Source organism: Hemitrygon akajei, chromosome 29 (genome assembly GCF_048418815.1).
Source record: "Hemitrygon akajei chromosome 29, sHemAka1.3, whole genome shotgun sequence".
NCBI lineage: Eukaryota > Metazoa > Chordata > Chondrichthyes > Myliobatiformes > Dasyatidae > Hemitrygon > Hemitrygon akajei.
The window spans coordinates 43317872-43335708 of NC_133152.1; the positions used below are offsets into that span (position 1 = coordinate 43317872).

Consider the following 17837-nt stretch of genomic DNA (forward strand, 5'->3'; position numbering starts at 1 on the left):
CCTCTGCCAGTGACTCAGGCTCTTGAGTCCTGACAACCTTCTCATAAATCTTCTCCGCACTCTTTCCAGCTTAATAACCTCCTTTGTATAGCAGGGTGACCAGAACTAAACACAGTACTCCAAATAGCTAACCTATGTGCTTTGAAATGGTTTTGATTGAACACAAGAACATAGAACACTACAGCACAGTCCAAGCCCTTCAGCCCACAATATGAGATCAATCTAACTCCTTCCTCCATCTCTCAATCGATCATGTGCCTACCTAAGGGTCTCTAAAGTGCTCAAAATGTACCTGCCTCTACCACCACCCGTGGCAGGGAGTTCCACGTCCCCACCATTCCCTGTGTAAAGAACATATCTCTGACATCCCAACCCCACCTCCCATACTTCCCTCCAATCACATAAAATTATGCCCCCTTGTATTAACCACTTCTGCCCTGGGAGAATTAGTTTTAAAAGTTCTGACTAATAAGAACTGTTTGAATAACTCTTGGGTCGATGTCTCTGTTGGTGATAAACAGGTGAAGGGTGTCTGGTGCACTGACCCTCCTGCATTTAACAGATCGTTTGACACAGAAGAAAGTCGGTATCTCCAGTGTTCTTGACCCTGTCCGTACCGGTGAAGTGTCCACTGTACACCAATACCTCCCTCCAGACCAGCTGATATATTTTTCTTTCGTTTCCCAGCACGAAGCACTGTCAGAGTATCGCCCTATCCTCATCAGCAGTTCCAGATATCACCCGAGGTCTTCGATCGCTGACCGAAAGATGACCATTATACCCATTATTTTCATCTTCCTTCGGATGTGGAGCACGGTGCGGTTCATACTGACGCTCTACAATTCTGCTGCTGTGCAGAACCAAGTCCTAGTGATGTTACATGTAAGTACGGTGGGACCCACATGACCCGAGTCTTTGATGATTGTGGTTGTGTATCAACTTGCTGTTGTCACATGCACTGGGACACAGTGAGAAGTTTGTCTTGCATACTGTTCGTACCCGTCAGATCATTACACAGTGCATTGAGGTAGAACAGTAAGAATTCAGAATTAAGTGGGTGGCACCCGCAGCATAGCGGTTAGTGTAATGCTAATACAGTGCAGCAACCTCGGTTCAATTCCTGCTGCTGCCCGTAAGGAGTGGGGGTAGAGACATATACATTAGGGGTATTTGTGACCCTGTGTGTTTCTTCCGGGTGCTCTGGTTTCCCCTGTATTCCAAAGGCATATGGATTAAAGTCCAAAGTAAATTTATTATCAGAGTCACATACACAAGCACCACGCACGAAGTGCTGTTGGAACTCAGCAGGCCAGGCAGCGTCTGTTGTTGGATTTCCAGCATCTGCAGATTTTCTCATCTTCAACCCTGAGATTCATTTTCTTGTGGGCGTACTCTAAAGCTATAGACTGAAGATAACAGAATCAGTGAAAGGCCGCCCGACTAGAGGGCAGAAGACAAAAACAAAATGGGTGGTTTTGTTTTGGCAAGGATGTGGTGGGCCAGAGGGTGTGTCAACAGCACAATTTCATACATAAATATCCACACCACTAGAAGCTGTTTATAGAACAACCACCAACTCATTCATTCTGGAGGCAGATTTAAGGCCCTTAGCCTGCTCTCTGAATAAATGAAGTTCTGTTTGTTTCGTAAAGCTTCCGATTATCTGGCAGTTGTCCGTCATGTCCGACAGTAACAGGAAACCTGCAAGAGAGAGTTTTTAAAGTGGAAAAGCAATTCCACTCTCCTGACCTCAGAAGTCCAAATCCAGTGGTGTGAGTAAAAGTCATGAACTGGGGTCTGTCTTGCTTGCAGTGGATGAGCATGATGTCTCCTAGGCTTTGGGTTAAGGGTGAGGGGGGAAAAATTTAAAGGGAACATTAGGGGAAGCTTCTTCACACAGTGAGTGGTGGGAGTGTGGAATGAGCTGCCAGATGAAGTGGTAAATGCGGGCTCACTTGGACAGGTACGTGGATGAGAGGGGTATGGAGGGATATGGTCCAGGTGCAGGTCAGTGGGACTAGGCAGAAAAATGGTTCGGCACGGCCAAGAAGGGCCAAAAGGCCTGTTTCGTTTCGGTGCTGTAATGTTCTATGGTTCTATCATGCTCTTCACTCTGCAGTACCAGCTTCCTGGCCATTGGATCTCACTGTAGATCTCGTCCACCCAGTCCACTGGCGCTAACTTTGCATGCTAGGACAGGCAAGTCCTTATCTCACCTGCTTTGGCCCACCTGTCAAAGCAGGGTCAGGAGGTGTGACCACTGTTGAATGCAAACAGCTACTTGGAGCCAGTGGTGAGAGCAGAGTGTCTGGTGGAGTCCAAAGCTGAGTGAACCGTCCAGGATGGACATGACGTGCCCCTTCACCAGAGGTACTGCCCCTCTCTGGACACCCAGTACACCCCTTCCATTTGAATAGGAACATATAGACGTGGCATTAAGAATGTCAGGCATTGCCAAATGCTGAATTGTACATAATTTTCGGCTGTTGTCCTCCTGAATACTTCTAAGTACAGTAAATTTATTATCAGAATACATATCCGTCACCGTATACTACCCTGAGATCCATTGTCTTGCGAGTATTTACGGTGGAACAAAGTACAATAGATTCAATGAAAAACCACACACACACACTGACAATCAACGTGCAGAAGAAGGCAGATTGTGCCAATGCAGACAGACAGACAATACTGAGAACATGAGGCATAGAGTCCTTGAAAGTGACGCTGTACTATGGGCTCATTTTCAAGGACTGTACAACTCATGTTCTCAGTATTCTCTGTCTGTTCCCAACCTGTGCTACGCCATGGACCAATACCATTAAGCATTTGGTCTGTGGATGCCACTGAGGAAACTCGTGAGTCTATAAGTTGTGGAATCAGTTTAGAGTTGAGGTGAGTGAAGTTATCCACGTTGGTTCAGGAGCCTGATGGGTGAAGGGTAATGACGATTTAACGGTGTCCTCCAGTGAAGGGTGCTTTACTGCTCCAGTGCCAGTGGGCAAAATCCTGCACAGTCTTCAATTGCAACCTTCCATCTATTCTATCCTGTCTTTGAGGGCTCTGATCAGCTGTTTCCACCCCACAAGCAGCAGGCTGCAGATCATAACCACACACGCTCAATTCACTCACGGCCCTCAGGCTGTGTTTTTATTTTTAGCTGACATTTCCTATTTCCTCGGCAACATTTTTGGAGCATTTTTCCCATTGGTTGGCGGGGGTGGGGGTGGGGGTGGGGGGGGGGGGAAGCAACCTCTCTCTGCCGAACACCTCATGGAGTCATCCGAAAGTGCATTTTTTTCCCACCTCTGTTGTCAGCACTTCTATGGGAATTGCATGTGACTCACAAGAGGAAGAGATACCTCAGGCAGTTAATGACCGCTCTGCAATCCAGGCCACCATGACTCAGGCTGCAACCTTTTGTGGTTAAGGTTTGAAGCTCTGGACCACTGATCCAGGGACACAAATACCCCCAGGAGTAGAGTCATACAGCTCTTGGCCCAACTGGTCTGTGCTGACCCAGATGCCCCGTCCAAGTTAGTCCTATTTGACTGCATTTGGCCCACATCCTCCTAAACCTTTCCTTTCCACGTACCTGTCCAAATGTCCCTTAAACGTTATTGTCCCTGCCTCTACTGCTGGCTGTTTGTCCATCTCTGTGTGTGGTTTTTCACTGATTCTATTGTTTTACTGTGAATGCCTGCAAGAAATTGAATCTTGGGATCTTACAATCCTGTGCAAAAGTTTTTTTATATATACACCCACTCACTTTCTGCTCCATGTTGACAAATACAGTCCTGTGCAAAGGTCTCGGAATATCTCGAGGGCCTAAGGCTTTTGTCAACGTGGAGTGGAGAACACGTTTGTAAATCTGGTGGGAGCAAAGTATGTTGAGAATGAGCATCGCTGGAGAGTAGTGGGACAGGTGGCAGAGGAGGAGTGCCTGGGGTGGGGGGTTGGTGTGTGTGCAGACACACCCAGCCCTGAGACGCCAGGCAAGATCATTTAATTCCAAACAAATGGCTTATTGATCATACAAAATGTCTCTCTGTTCCTTCACATTCCATCTCTTCTCCCTTCCCCTTTTCCCAACCATAATTCCCCTCTCCCTGTTGCCTTCCCTCTCTCAGTTCACAATAGAGACTCATATCAGAATGTCATGAAATGGTATTTTGTGGCAGCAGTACAGTGCAATACATAAAATTACTACAGTACTGAGCAAACGTTTATCCACTCTCTTTCTCTCACTCTCGTACTTTGATAATAAATTTATTTTGAACTTACTCTGGCATTTATTTTCCATTCTGAATTGCCCTGAATCGAGGTGGCAGTTAAAAAGCTGACCACATTGGTGGACGAGGTATCACAGGTAGGTGAGACCAGGTAAGATTGGATATCCTTTGGAGATGGAAGTTTGCCAATTAGACCATTAAATATAGGAGCAGAATCAGGCCATTTGGCCCATCGAGCCTGCTCTGTTATTTCATCATGGCTGATCCATTTCCCTCTGTGTCCCAGTGTCCTGTTTTCTCCCTGTATCCCTTCATACCCTGACCAGTCAATAATCTATCAACTTTTGCTTTAAATACACCCAATGACTTGGCCTCCCCAACCGCCTGTGGCAACAAATGCCACAGGTTCACCACTCTGGCAAAAGTAATTGCTCCTCATCTCCAGTGGAAATGGATGTCCCTCTATTCTGAGGCCGTATCCTCTGGTCTTAGACTCCCCCACCATAGGAGACATCCTCTCCACATCAACTCTACTGTGGCTTTTCAACGTTCGATAGGCTTCAATGAGGTCACCTCTCATTCTTCTGAAATCCAGTCGGTACGGGCTCAGAGAGCCATCAAACGCTCCTCATCCGATAAGCCTTTCAATCCCGGAATCATTTTCGTGAACCTCCTTTGAACCCTCTCCAATGTCAGCACATCCTTCCTTAAATAAGGGTCCGAGATCTGCTCACAGTACTCCAGTTGAGGCCTTGCCAGTGCTTTTCAAAGCCTCACATTACATCCTTGCTTTTAAATTCTTATCCCCTCCCCCAGGGCAGTGAAACGACAAATCCATTACATTTTAAAGTTAGTGGATGACAGAACAGTAGTTGGTCTCATCTCTAATAATGATGTGACCTGCTGTCAGAGAGAGGTAGACAGCCCTGCAGCATGGTGTGCTCACAACAACCTGGGCACTTAACACTCTCCAGATAATGGAGTGATGATCGACTTCTGTCGACAATCCCCTGCCTACTTCCCTTTGGAAATTAATGGTCAGGTTGTGCCTGAGGTCCAGTCATTCGAATTCCTGGGGACTACCATTACCAGTACGTTGAACTGGGGTAAGCATGTGATGTTCATCATGAGGAAAGCCCAGCAGAGATGGTTTTCCCTACACCAGCAGAGATGGTTTTCCCTACACCAGCAGAGATGGTCTTCCCTACACCAGCAGATATGGTTTTCCCTACACCAGCAGATATGGTTTTCCCTACACCAGCAGAGATGGTTTTCCCTACACCGGCAGAGATTGTCTTCCCTACACCGGCAGAGATGGTTTTCCCAACACCGGCAGAGATTGTCTTCCCTACACCGGCAGAGATTGTCTTCCCTACACCAGCAGAGATGGTTTTCCCTACACCAGCAGAGATGGTTTTCCCTACACCAGCAGAGATTGTCTTCCCTACACCAGCAGAGATGGTTTTCCCTACACCAGCAGAGATTGTCTTCCCTACACCAGCAGAGATTGTCTTCCCTACACCAGCAGAGATGGTCTTCCCAACACCAGCAGAGATGGTTTTCCCTACACCAGCAGAGATGGTTTTCCCAACACCAGCAGAGATGGTTTTCCCTACACCAGCAGAGATGGTTTTCCCAACACCAGCAGAGATGGTTTTCCCAACACCAGCAGAGATGGTTTTCCCTACACCAGCAGAGATGGTTTTCCCAACACCAGCAGAGATGGTTTTCCCTACACCAGCAGAGATGGTTTTCCCAACACCAGCAGAGATGGTTTTCCCAACACCAGCAGAGATGGTTTTCCCAACACCAGCAGAGATGGTTTTCCCAACACCAGCAGAGATGGTTTTCCCTACACCAGCAGAGATGGTTTTCCCAACACCAGCAGAGATGGTCTTCCTTACACCAGCTTAGGAAACTTTGATGGATTTTTAATCGGCCACCTCTCTCACCGTTTGAGTCTCTGCTGCCAAGTTCAGCTTGCAGCAAATGGTTCAGTCGGTGGAGAAGATCAGCGGCTATCAGTCACTGACATCATCTATTCAACAAATTGCCATCAGAGAGACACTGTAAATCCGTCACCACCAGGACTACACGTCATCTCTGAAACCTCTTTCCTGTAGTTCTCCAGTTTCTCAACAAGGCTCACTCAGGTGTAATACCCTCACTGCCCTGGCACAACATCCGTTAAATGCTCTTTCAGCTCTCCTTGTTCCACTGATGACTATTCAGTCTGTTCACACTTATTTAAGTTTGGCTGGGTCACGAGGACGACCTTCTGGTGGGCCTGGCCAAGGCAGCCATTCGCGGGTCGAGGAGGCGGAAGGTCAAGGGCTCTGCCGAGGCCGACTGCCAGCTCCTTTTCCACGGATACGTTCATGCCCAGCTGTTCTCGGAGAGGGAGCATGTGGTCACCCCCCCCCCCACCCACCAGAGAATTGACAGTTTTATAAACAGTAGTAATCATATTTTAATTTGAATTTATTCACTGTCTAGCAAATATTTGATGATATGCTTTGTGTATTTGTCATGTAAATAAACTATTGTAGTTTTGTAAAAAAAAAGTTTGATAACATGCACATGGCTTTGCGCATGTGACTGTTCTGCTAGTTGTTGATTTCTCATAGCCGTTTGCACTGTTGTCTTGTAAGCTGTTGGTTGCTGTTGTGTTGCCTGTTATGGTATCCTGTGTTTATGCTTGACTCCGAACCACGATCAATTCTGCTGTGTTTCACAGACTGGCAGTTAAGTGTTTCAGATTACTAGCTGGATGATTTTTTTTATGGTCACCACTAAACTACCAGTTTACTGTCACTCAGGACTCAGGACAGTCCTTTCTGAAGTCCAGACATTTAGTTTGAGGGAGATGTTATTAAACAGGAAGGAGTACAGAAAAAGTTTGCGAAGTGTTGCCAGGAGTTGAAGCACCGAGTTACTGGGAGAGGTTGGACAGACTGGAACTTTCTCCGTGGCATCACAGGAGACTGAGATCGTAGAGGTGTTATAAAATCATGTGGGGAATGGGTAGGGTGAATGTACACTGTCGTTCTCCCCACCCGCAGGCTTGGGGAATCAAGAACTGGGTTGGTTGAAGTGAGAGGAGAGAGATTTAATAAACCTGAGGAGCAGAGGATGGTATGTCTGTGGAAGGTGCTGCCAGAGTGTGTGCTGGAGGAGATTAGCAAAGGAGAAGTTAGAGAGTCCACAAAGACAGCTGTGAAGCAGAAAGCAAGAATTCTGCCTGTGGCTTTCTAATTCTGTCTCCACCGGATCCACTTCTCTTAGCAGTCAGCATTGTGCGTGGTGTTTAGAAACAACTTTATCCATATCCTTCAAGTGTCTTAAAGTTTATTATCAAAGTATATGTACTACAGTATACGCAAACTTGAGATTCGTCTCCTAGCAGGCAGCCATGAAGCAAAGAAACCCAACAGAACCCATTTTAAGAAAGACAGTCAAACACCCTAATGTACAGAGAGAGTAAAACTAGTTATGCAAGCAATAAAAGTGAGCAAATAACTTTCAGAACTGAAGTTCATGAAAGTGAGTCCAAGGCCACGAAGCCAGGAGTCACTGCAGCTGGTTAAGGAGCCCATTAGTTGCAGGCCACAGCCTCGGCTCAGTGCAGAGGTGAATAAGCCTTACAAAGCACTGAGCCCTTACCTCAGTCCCCGATACAATGACCTTTTCAATCTGGTCCAATGCTTAAATCGTCCAAATCTCAAGTCATTCCTCGCAGGCCCCGCTGTTTCGATGCACTCTCAGGCCTGGGCCCAGCCACCTCGATTCAGCCTGTACCCAATCTTTGCAATTCAGCCCGTCACTTAAATCAATCAAACTTCAGATCATTCCTTGTTCTTGGGTACGTGCCTGGGCCCCACCACCTTGACTCTGCCTCTCCTTGGTTCTAACTTATCAAATCGCCTCCAAGTCCATCCAGCAATGACCAAAAATGGGCTCGTTCCCCACTCTCAGGCCCAGGTCCCACCACCTCAATCCAGCCCGTACACGCCACGCCACGCCACAACTGTCCTACGCCCCTGAGACTTCAGTTCACACCACAAAAATGCCAGTCCGTACAGACGGTTCAACATCTCGACTCCGAACGGGAAGTTACAGATTATTGATTGCAGAGATCGCAGTGAAGCCCCACAGCTTAAAATAAAATTTACTTTGGACTTTGAAGGTTACTCGGGTTTGTTCACCGATATTACATTGGGATGATGAGCACAGCGCATAAACTGCACAGGGCTTTCGGTCCACAATGTTCTTCCAGCCTTGAACCTACATTGAGATCAGTCTAACCCTACCCTTCCACATAGTCTCTCATTGTTCTGTTGTCCCTAGGAGTCTCTTAAGATGTCCCTAGTGTATCTGCCTCTACCACCACCCCTGGCAGGGCATTCCATGCACTCAGAGTCAAGTCATAGAATATCACAGGACAGAACAAGCCCTTTGGCCCATCTAGACTTTACCGAGCCATCAATCTGCCTCGTCCCATCGATCTGCACCAGGACCATAACCTTCCGTACCCCTCCCGTCCATGTACTTATCCAAATTTCTCTTAAATGTTGAAATTGAACCTGCATTCACCACTTCTGCTGGCAGTTCATTCCACACTCTCATCGCCCTCTGAGTGAAATTCCCCCTCAAGTTCCCCTCAGTGTGTATTTTAAAAAATGTTTAAAACCTACCTCAGACTTTCCCCTCCCCCCCCGACACTTTACTCCAAACACCTTAAAATGATGCTCTTATTAGCCACTACACAACCAACTTCCACCAACATCTCCAACAGCTTTTGCCCCTCGATCCCATGGTGTTACCCCGCACATGTTGCTTCCCTGGGGAAAGGTCGGGTGCAGGCTGCGTTGAGGCAGTGGCGGTGTCGAGGTCCCACAGCACATCCAAGTGACTGAACCTGATGTTGGGATGACGGTTCAGGTGCTGGGCCAGATTGAGAAGGTCAGGGTGTTAGGGCCCGAGGTGAAGGGACGGGCCAGTTCAGCTCGAGATCCGAACTCGGGGTCTGGGGACGGACTCTCTTTGTGGCCTTCAGTTCAGAACGCTATTGGCTTGCGTTTATTGCTTGCACGATTTGTCTTTTTTTCTCTCTGCACATTGGGTGTTTGACAACTTTTATTTGAATGGATTCTTTTGGGTTTCATGGCTGCCTGTTGGGGATGAATCTCAAAGTTGTATAATGTATTGTTACAAACCCCGTAACTGGGTCACTTACCAGCAAAGATGGAGAGGTCCGTTGAAGTCTGATGATACTATTTTTAACAGTATTTATTAGTAAAAAGACACAAAAATAATATCAATGCAAACATACAGATAATATACGTCATCAATACTAAATCTGAAAGTGCGGGTATAATAATAATCAATGAGAAATAAGCTCTATCGTTGTCTAGGGGATAATGTATTGTCCGATGGAAATATAAAAGTCACTCAGTTCATGCAGGCTGCAGCCTTTGGGGACCGCTGGGTTTGCAATTGTTGGAGAGAGAGAGATTTTGAGAAAAGAAACTTGCCGGCTTTCCTTGATCCGATCTTGATCCGTATTCGTCCTTTAGCGAGGCCGTTCCGTGGAGGACTTGTCATCCAGGCAAGGATGGACACACACACAAGTCCCCACCGGTCTCATACGTTTCTCCTGGTGTGTCTGAAGGGGTTGTTCCCCAGACCCTCTTTTATCCTTAGTCACGGGGTCTCAGATGTCAGTCAGGTTGGGATGATGTAATCCCTCAACCAGCCCACTCTGGTCATTCCCTGAGGGCTTCAATGAATAGTACAGTACTCAATACACAATTCCGTCTCCAAGAGACAATGGCCGTTATCCGTGGCTTTGTCTTGCTGAGGGGCCAGGACACATTCCAAAACCTTGAGGATTCTCTCTCATTTCCTGGGTCCAAGACCCGAATTAATAGCGATCTTGCGATTCTCAAGAAGGAGGGGGCGACTTTGTACCCGTCGGCCCCTCAGAGTTGTGGCACATTCGTAACAGTATACATACTTTGATAAATGTACTTTGAACTATCACTGATTCCGATCTATGCCCGTCCTCGTTTTGAGCTATGGGAACTCAGTTCTGTGAGAGGATGTGGTCCACTCTACTATATACTAACTTCTTGGGAATTACTGGGACCCCTGTAATTAGAATCAGAACCAGGTTTAATATCACCAGTGTATGTTGTGAAAATTGTTAACCTTGCAGCAGCAGTAAAATGCAATACTGATATTATACAAAAAAACTGTGAATTAGTATTACTGTATGTATTAAATAGTTAAATAAGTAGTGTTAAAAAATAGAAGTAAAAAGTAAATGTTCATGAGTTGAACGTCTATCAGGAATTGGATGCAAAGGGGAGAAGCTGTTCCTGAATCATTGAGTGTGTGCCTTCAGGCTTCTGTACCTCCTCCCTGATGGTTACAATGATAGGAGGGCATGTTCTGGATGATGGGGTCGTAATGATGGACGCCGCCTATTCGAGGCATCGCTCTATGTCCTGGGTGGTGGGGAGGCTATTAATGGAGCTGAGCTTATTTCAATCCTGTGCAGTAGCCCCTTTCCCCCACACCCCATACCGGACAGTGATGCAGCCAGTTAGAATGCTCTCCAGTGTACACCTGCAGAAATTTGCAAGTGTTTTCGGTGATATACCAAATCTCCTCAAACTCCTAATGAAATATAGCAACTGTCTTGCCTTCTTTATAGCTGCATTGATATGTTGGGACCGTGTTAGGTCCTCAGAGATATTGACACCTAGGAACTTAAAACTGCTCACTTCCTCCACTTCTACCCCATTTCTACAACACAGCTTCTGCTATGTGCCAGTTTTGTTGCCTGTCTGTTAGACTTGAAGTCTTTAATTCTAACTCAGTGGCCACTCTGTTAGGTACAGGAATGAAACCCGGTGTGGGCTTCTGCTGCTGTAGCCCGTTCACTTCAATGTTTGGCTTGTTGTGCATTCAGAGATGCTCTTCTGCACACCACTGTTGTTACGTGCAGTTATTTGAGTCACTGTCACCTCCCTGTCAGCTTGTACCGACCGGTCTGGCCATCCTCCACAGGACCGTAAGACATTGAAGCAGAATTAGGCTATTCAGCCCATCGAATCCGCTCTGCCATTTCATCATGGCTGATCCTGGATCCCGTTCAACCCCACACACCTACCCTCTCACCATTTCCCTTGATGCCCCGACCAATCAGGAATCTTATCAACTTCTGCTTTACATATACCCATGGACTTGGCCTTCACCACCGTCTGTGGCAGAGCAGTCCACAGATTCACCGCACTTTGGCTAAAAAAATTCCTCCTTATTTCTGTTCTTCAAGGTCGCCACTCAGTTTTGAGGCCGTGCCATCTAGTTCCGGATACCCCCACCAGAGGGAACATCCCCTCTGCATCCACCTTATCTAGCCCTTTCAACATTAGTTAGGTTTCAATGAGATCCCCAAGTATTCTTCTAAATTCCAGTGCATACAGGCCCAAAGCTGCCAAACACTCCTCATATGATAACCCCTTCACTCCCGGAATCATCCTTATGAACCTCCTCTGGACTCTCTCCAATGACACTACATTCTGAGATAAGGGGCGAAAACTGTTGACAATACTCCAAGTGTGTCCTGACTAGTGTCTTATAAAGCTTCAGCATTATTTCCTTGTTTTTATATTCTATTCCCCTTGAAATAAATGCCAACATTGCATTTGCCTCCTTTACCACAGCTCAATCTGTGAATTAACGTTGTGGGAGTCTTGCACAAGGACCCCCAAGTCCCTTCGCTCTGGCATCCACTTTTATTCTTCATATAACTGAAACAACTTTTACTTTTCTGCTTTATATTATTGGCCAGTCTGATCTGATATTCCACCTTTTCCCTTCTAGTTTTTTTTTTAACTGCCTTTTGTTGGATTCTGGCTTCCCAATCACCCAACTTCCCATTCACTTTTGCTACCTTTTATGCCCTTTCCTTGGCTTTTACGCAGTCCTTAACTTCCCATATCAGCCGCAGTTGCCCAACCCTGCCATTTAAGAGCTACGTCTTCTGTGGGACATATCTATCGCACACCTTGTGAACTATTCCCAGGAACTTCAGCCATCTCTGCTCTGCCGTCATCCCTGCCAGTATCCTCCTCCAATCCACCTGGGCAAGCTCCTCTCTCCTGCCTCTGTAATTCCCTTTATTCCATAGTGATACTGATACATGTGACTTGCGCTTTTCCCTCTCAAATTGCAGTATGAATTCAATCATATTATGATCACTACCTCCTAAGATTTCCTTTACATTAAGCTGACTCATAAAATCTGCGTTATTACACAGCACCCAATCTAAGAAAGCCATCCCCTAGTAGGCTCGAGCATAAGCTGCTCTGAAAAGCCATCTTGTAGCTGTTCAACAAATTCCCTCTTCTGATCCGACATCAACCTGATTTCTCCAACCCCCTTGCATATTGAAGTTCTCCATTACAATTGTGACATTGCCCTTATTACGTGCCTTTTCCAGCTCCCTTTGCCATCTCAACTCCATATCTTGGCTACTATGTGGAGGCCTGTATATGATTCCCGTAATGTTTTTTTTTAACCTTGCAGTTTCTTAACTCCACCCACAAAGTTTTGACATTCTCTGACCCCACGTCACCTCTTTCTAAAGACGTAATTCCATCTCCTGCCGATGGAACCACAGCACCGCCCGTGCCTTCCTACTTGTGTCCTTTCGACACAAAGTATATCCTTTGATGTTAAACTCCCAGCTATGGCCTTCTTTCAGCCGCCACTCGGCGATGCCCACTACGTCATACCGATCAATCTCTAATTGAGCCACAAGTTCATTCACCTTATTCCGAATGCTATGCGCATTTAAATACAACACCGTCAGTCCTGCATTCTTTCCCCTTAATGAATTTTGCCTCTGTGGTACAACTAAACTCTTTGCTTTGTCTGCAGTTGTACCCAATCATTGGCTTGTCCTTCCTTACATTCATATTACATCATCTACTTGTAAACCTGCAGGCTCACCCTCAGCTCTGTCACACTAGTTCCCATCCCCCTGCCATATTCGTTTCAACCACTCCCAACAGCGCTAGCTAAGATGCCCGCAAGGATATCGATCCTTTTGTACAGGTCCCACTTGCCCTGGCAGAAGATCCAATGATCCAGAAATCTGTATCCTTGTCCCCTGCTCCAATTCTTCAGCTACGCATTTATCTGCCCCCTCATTCTATTTCTGTCCTCACCGTCGCGTGGCACAGGCAGCAATCCCAAGATTACTAACCTTGAGGTCCTGTTTCTCAGCTTCTTTCCTAACTCCCTGTATTCTGTTTTCAGGACCTCCTCCCTTTTTCTACCTTTGTACCACAACTTCTCCTCTGAGCTCTCTCATGAACAAGGTGCTTGAGCCCACAGAGTTGCTGCTCACTGGATGTTTTTTGTTTTTCGCACCATTCTCTGTAAACTCTAGAGACTGTTGTGTGTGAAAATCCCAGGAGATCAGCAGTTTCTGAGATACTCAAACTATTCCATCTGCCAACAATCACCCCACAGTCGAAGTCACTTAGATCACATCTCTTCCCCATTCTGATGTTTGGTTTGAACAGTAACTGAACCTCTTGACCAGGTCTGCATGCTTTAATGCATTGAGTTGCAGCCACATGATTAGATATTTGCATTAATGAGCAGGTGTACGTAATAAAGCGGCCATTGAGTTTATGTCACTCCTTTTGGGCACCCTGGTGTATTTGTAAACAGTGACTTTCAAGCTATAGTCATGATAGGAATGCACCCCGTGAGCTATCGCCAGCGGCTGACAGGAATACCTTGCACAGAACCGGCTGTCCGCAGGAACTTGATGATGGCACCGTTTCAGCCTGCTGACGTTTCTTTCTCTCTCTCCCTCTCTCTCTCTACCAGGGGATAGGAAACACCTTTCAAGGAGCAGCCAACTGCATAACTTTCGTGCTGTGCACTCGAGCAGTTCGGTCCCGGCTGGTTTCCGGTCTGTGCAGCTGTTGCAAGTGTGAGAGTGACGCGGTGCCCCAGGAAGCCACAGTGAACAACTGCAAGGAAGAGCAGCCGTGATAGCTCCGGCCCCGTGCTCTCCAACGGCGTCGGAGCGAGCTGACCTTCACCTTTTCCCAAGAAAACCGGAGTACAACATACACTGCACTAAGTTCAGGGTAGTTTCGCTCGTGTTGTGCTGAAGACGAAGATCGACTTTTATTGGTGGTGTTTGCTGCAGAATGCTCAGGAGCTGGAGCTAGGACTGTCCAGCCATTTGAACTGCCAAAGTGAGGTGTTTTCAGAATCACAGTGCCTCTATCCACTTAAATCCAGTTATATCCTAGTTAAGTTTAAGTATTATATTCTGTAAGGAATTCCCTCTCTCCCTCTCTCTCTTCCCCCTCCCTCCTCCCCTTCCCATTTTCTCTTTGCGCCTCATTGTACCGAGGTTGAAGGTGTGTTTTCTGTTGGTGTACACTGCTAGTTATTTTGTTAAAGGGGCTATGCAGCTGGTTATAGGGTCTCTACTTAACCGGTTTAGGAGTTACCAACTTTTCTTCATAATGCCACTTTGAGCATTACCTTCCTTACCTAAAGTTCAGGCAAGTATTCTGAACAATAATTTGACAGTATGTTGCCCATTAAGCCCCCTTGTTTCTCTCTGATTCTGATGTATCGTCCTCAATGGAGTCTATTAAGCCTTATTCACATTCTGCCTGTTCGTACCGAGAGGCTGCAGGGAATTTGGACTGATGTCTCTTATTTATAATGTCAACACTGATAAATGGTGATTTATATATTTCGAACTAATCTTTCTAAAGAATTCCACCATTTCTTGATCTTTTTAAACAAAAGCTTGTTTTCTTTATTTTTCCTAATCTTTTGGGCAGATCTCAATCTTGAATTTGCCTTGTCTCCCTGCAGTAACAAATATTCCGCATACAAGCATTGTGCTCACGTAACAGACGAAGAGTTCAATACCACTTTGAGTAGCTCGTTGTCCAGCAACCAGTCTTTTCATCTTGCGCTGACGGAGTCAGCCGCTCTCCTGCTTAGGGCTGACGTATATCCTTTGCCTTTGAGGGAATCTGAAGCAAAACTTAAAGGTGGTGTGGAGAGGGGAAATAAAAATTTACAAAGCATTGAATTGTCTCACATTCTGAGAGATTTACATTGTGATAATGGCTCCTGATGGAGGAATATTGAATGTGCCCTGTATTTATTCAAAGAAAATTGGGCAAGTGTGCCCAGTGAACTATTCTAGTTAATTATACTCTAAAATGGTGTTCAAAGACCTAAACACTACTTAGTGAATGACATTGGTCCACCTCCACTCATGTATCAATATATTACACCTGTGATTAAAACGCTTGAAAATTTCCATCTTATTTGGGGCCCCAGTTTGATACTGTGATTGGCTGACTTGCTGGATGTTTGAAATATTAACAACCTCTTCAACCCAGAGCCCCAGAAGAAAATTGCAACCAATGTTCCATTGTCACAGTCTGAAAGAAAGATTAAACTCTTCCCCCCCCCCCCCCCCCCCATTAGTCAGTGCAGGGCTCTTGTTACCCGTTGCTATGAAGCCGTCTCTGCAGGCGGATTGATATTTAATTAAGCTCTTCAGGTCCTTGAAGTTCCATCAAGCACCACTAGATGAACTTGAGGAATCTCCTCTTTCTGTCTGTACATCGGAGTCACGCAGCGACGGAGTGCAATAATTTTGCATAATGTTACACATTTGACCCTGAATTACCTTCACCATGCACCCGCTCCCCATCTGTCAGCACGGGCACCATGCCTAATTCGTATTGCCTCAAAACAGCCTCTTCCCCAGATCCATAGGGGAGGTTTGGACCAAATTACTTTGCTGTTACAAACTGGTTGTTCGTCATGTTTTTCTATAAGGAAACATCTCCTACGCTTGAGAATAAAATCAAACCAAGGTTTGCTCAGTCTTTGTATTAACAGTGTCAAAGTAAGTATGCTTCCGATAACTGCACTCTATCCTGGTGAGAAGTTTCGCTCTGAGTTTCCTACCTGAGGTCGTGTGAGCTCCTCCTCAGTAGGTCTGGTCCCTCGGAACTAACTCAGTGATTCACACTTGTATCAGGTGAACTTTGATTCCTAAAAGTATGGCACTACCAGTATCTGCAAACCCATCAGCGCACCCATCTTGGCAATTCTTTCATATATTTCATCTTGAAATTTTGTAAAAGAATTTTCTAAATATCGCGTAACTTGTTTCACTTGGATGCTTTACTAAGAAAATGATCCATCACTCTTTGGGAAACCAGACCTATTTTCTCAATGGATTTGTGGATAAATTTTGGACATTGTCTTGTTTATATTGCAGAAGTATGTAATGTATTTGTCTCGAGTAATAAAGTATTTTTGCTAGATTGCATGTTGTTTTCTTGGTTTCTTAGAGCAATAGAAGATTGGCCTACAAAAATTGGTCAATCCTTCGCAGTCAAAGCCCTCACCAGCTTTACAAAGAGCGCTGTCACAGGAAAGCAGCACCCATCTTCAAGAACCCCCGCCATCCGGGCCTTGCCCTCTTCTCACTGCTGCCATCGAGGAGCCTCGGGTCCCACACCTCCAGGTTCAGGAACGGTTACTATCCTTCAGCCACCAGGCTCCCGAACTAGTGCGGATAACTCCACTCACCCCAGTGCTGAACTGATTCCACAACCTATGGACACAACTCATGCTGTCGGTATGATTTTTTAATTTGCACAGTTCATCTTCTTTTGCACACTGGTTGCTTGTCGGTCTTTATATGTAGTTTCTTTTGAGCCTGTTGTGTTTGTGAATGCCTGCAAGAAAATGAATCTGGAAGTAGTTTGTTTATTTATTTATGTGGAGTTACAGTGTGGAACAGGCCCTTCTGGCTCAATAAGCTGTGATGCCCAGGTACCCACCTATTTAACACTTGCCTAATCACAGAACAATTTACAATGATCATTTAACTACTAACCGGTCCGTCTGGGCAGTGGAAGGACACCGGAGCATCCAGCGGAAACCCATGTGATCACGGGGTGAACGTACAAACTCCTTACAGGCAGCGCTGGAACTGAAATCTGAACTCGGACTGCAATAGCATCACACTAACCATTGCGCTAGTGTGGTGCCCCGATGGTGACATATATGTACTTTAATAATAAATCTACTTTGATCTGAGCATCGTAAAACTCGAAGTCGAGTTTATTATCGTGTGCGCACAAGGACAGTGAATAACGTGCAGTATCTCAGGCGTGTAGCTACAGACAGCACGATATTAATTAGACATAAAAGTTATACCATAGAGTAGAGGAAATCTGATATTAGTGGCGAGGAAATCCACAGTTGCCGGCCAGTCCATGGTGGTCCGTACTGAGGTCGCATTAGGGTTGAGCAGGTCAGCTCCAGAACGTGAGGGTTGCAAGAAAGGAACTGTTCTTGATGGGAACAGGCCAAGTGCAGGCAAGTAGGGCTATCTTAGATGGGAATCTTGGCCAGCATGAGCCAGATGGGCCGATGGGCCTGTTTCTGTGCTGTATCATTCTGCGACTGCTCGAGGTGGCACAGGAGCACAATGCTTTACAGTGCCAGGCGTAAGGTTGG

The 17837-nt window shown here is 46.0% G+C and overlaps 1 protein-coding gene across 1 annotated transcript in view; it reads left to right on the top strand.

The window, feature by feature from the left end:
- Positions 1–16638, top strand: part of gpr157 (G protein-coupled receptor 157) — a 38528-nt gene extending 21890 nt beyond the window's left edge. Inside the window, exons 3-4 of the mRNA XM_073032268.1 lie at positions 688–882; positions 14142–16638. Coding sequence (XP_072888369.1) covers positions 688–882; positions 14142–14309 — 363 coding nt within the window. The 3' untranslated portion in view covers positions 14310–16638. The remainder of the gene's footprint in view (positions 1–687; positions 883–14141) is intronic.
- Positions 16639–17837: the final 1199 nt, after the last annotated feature.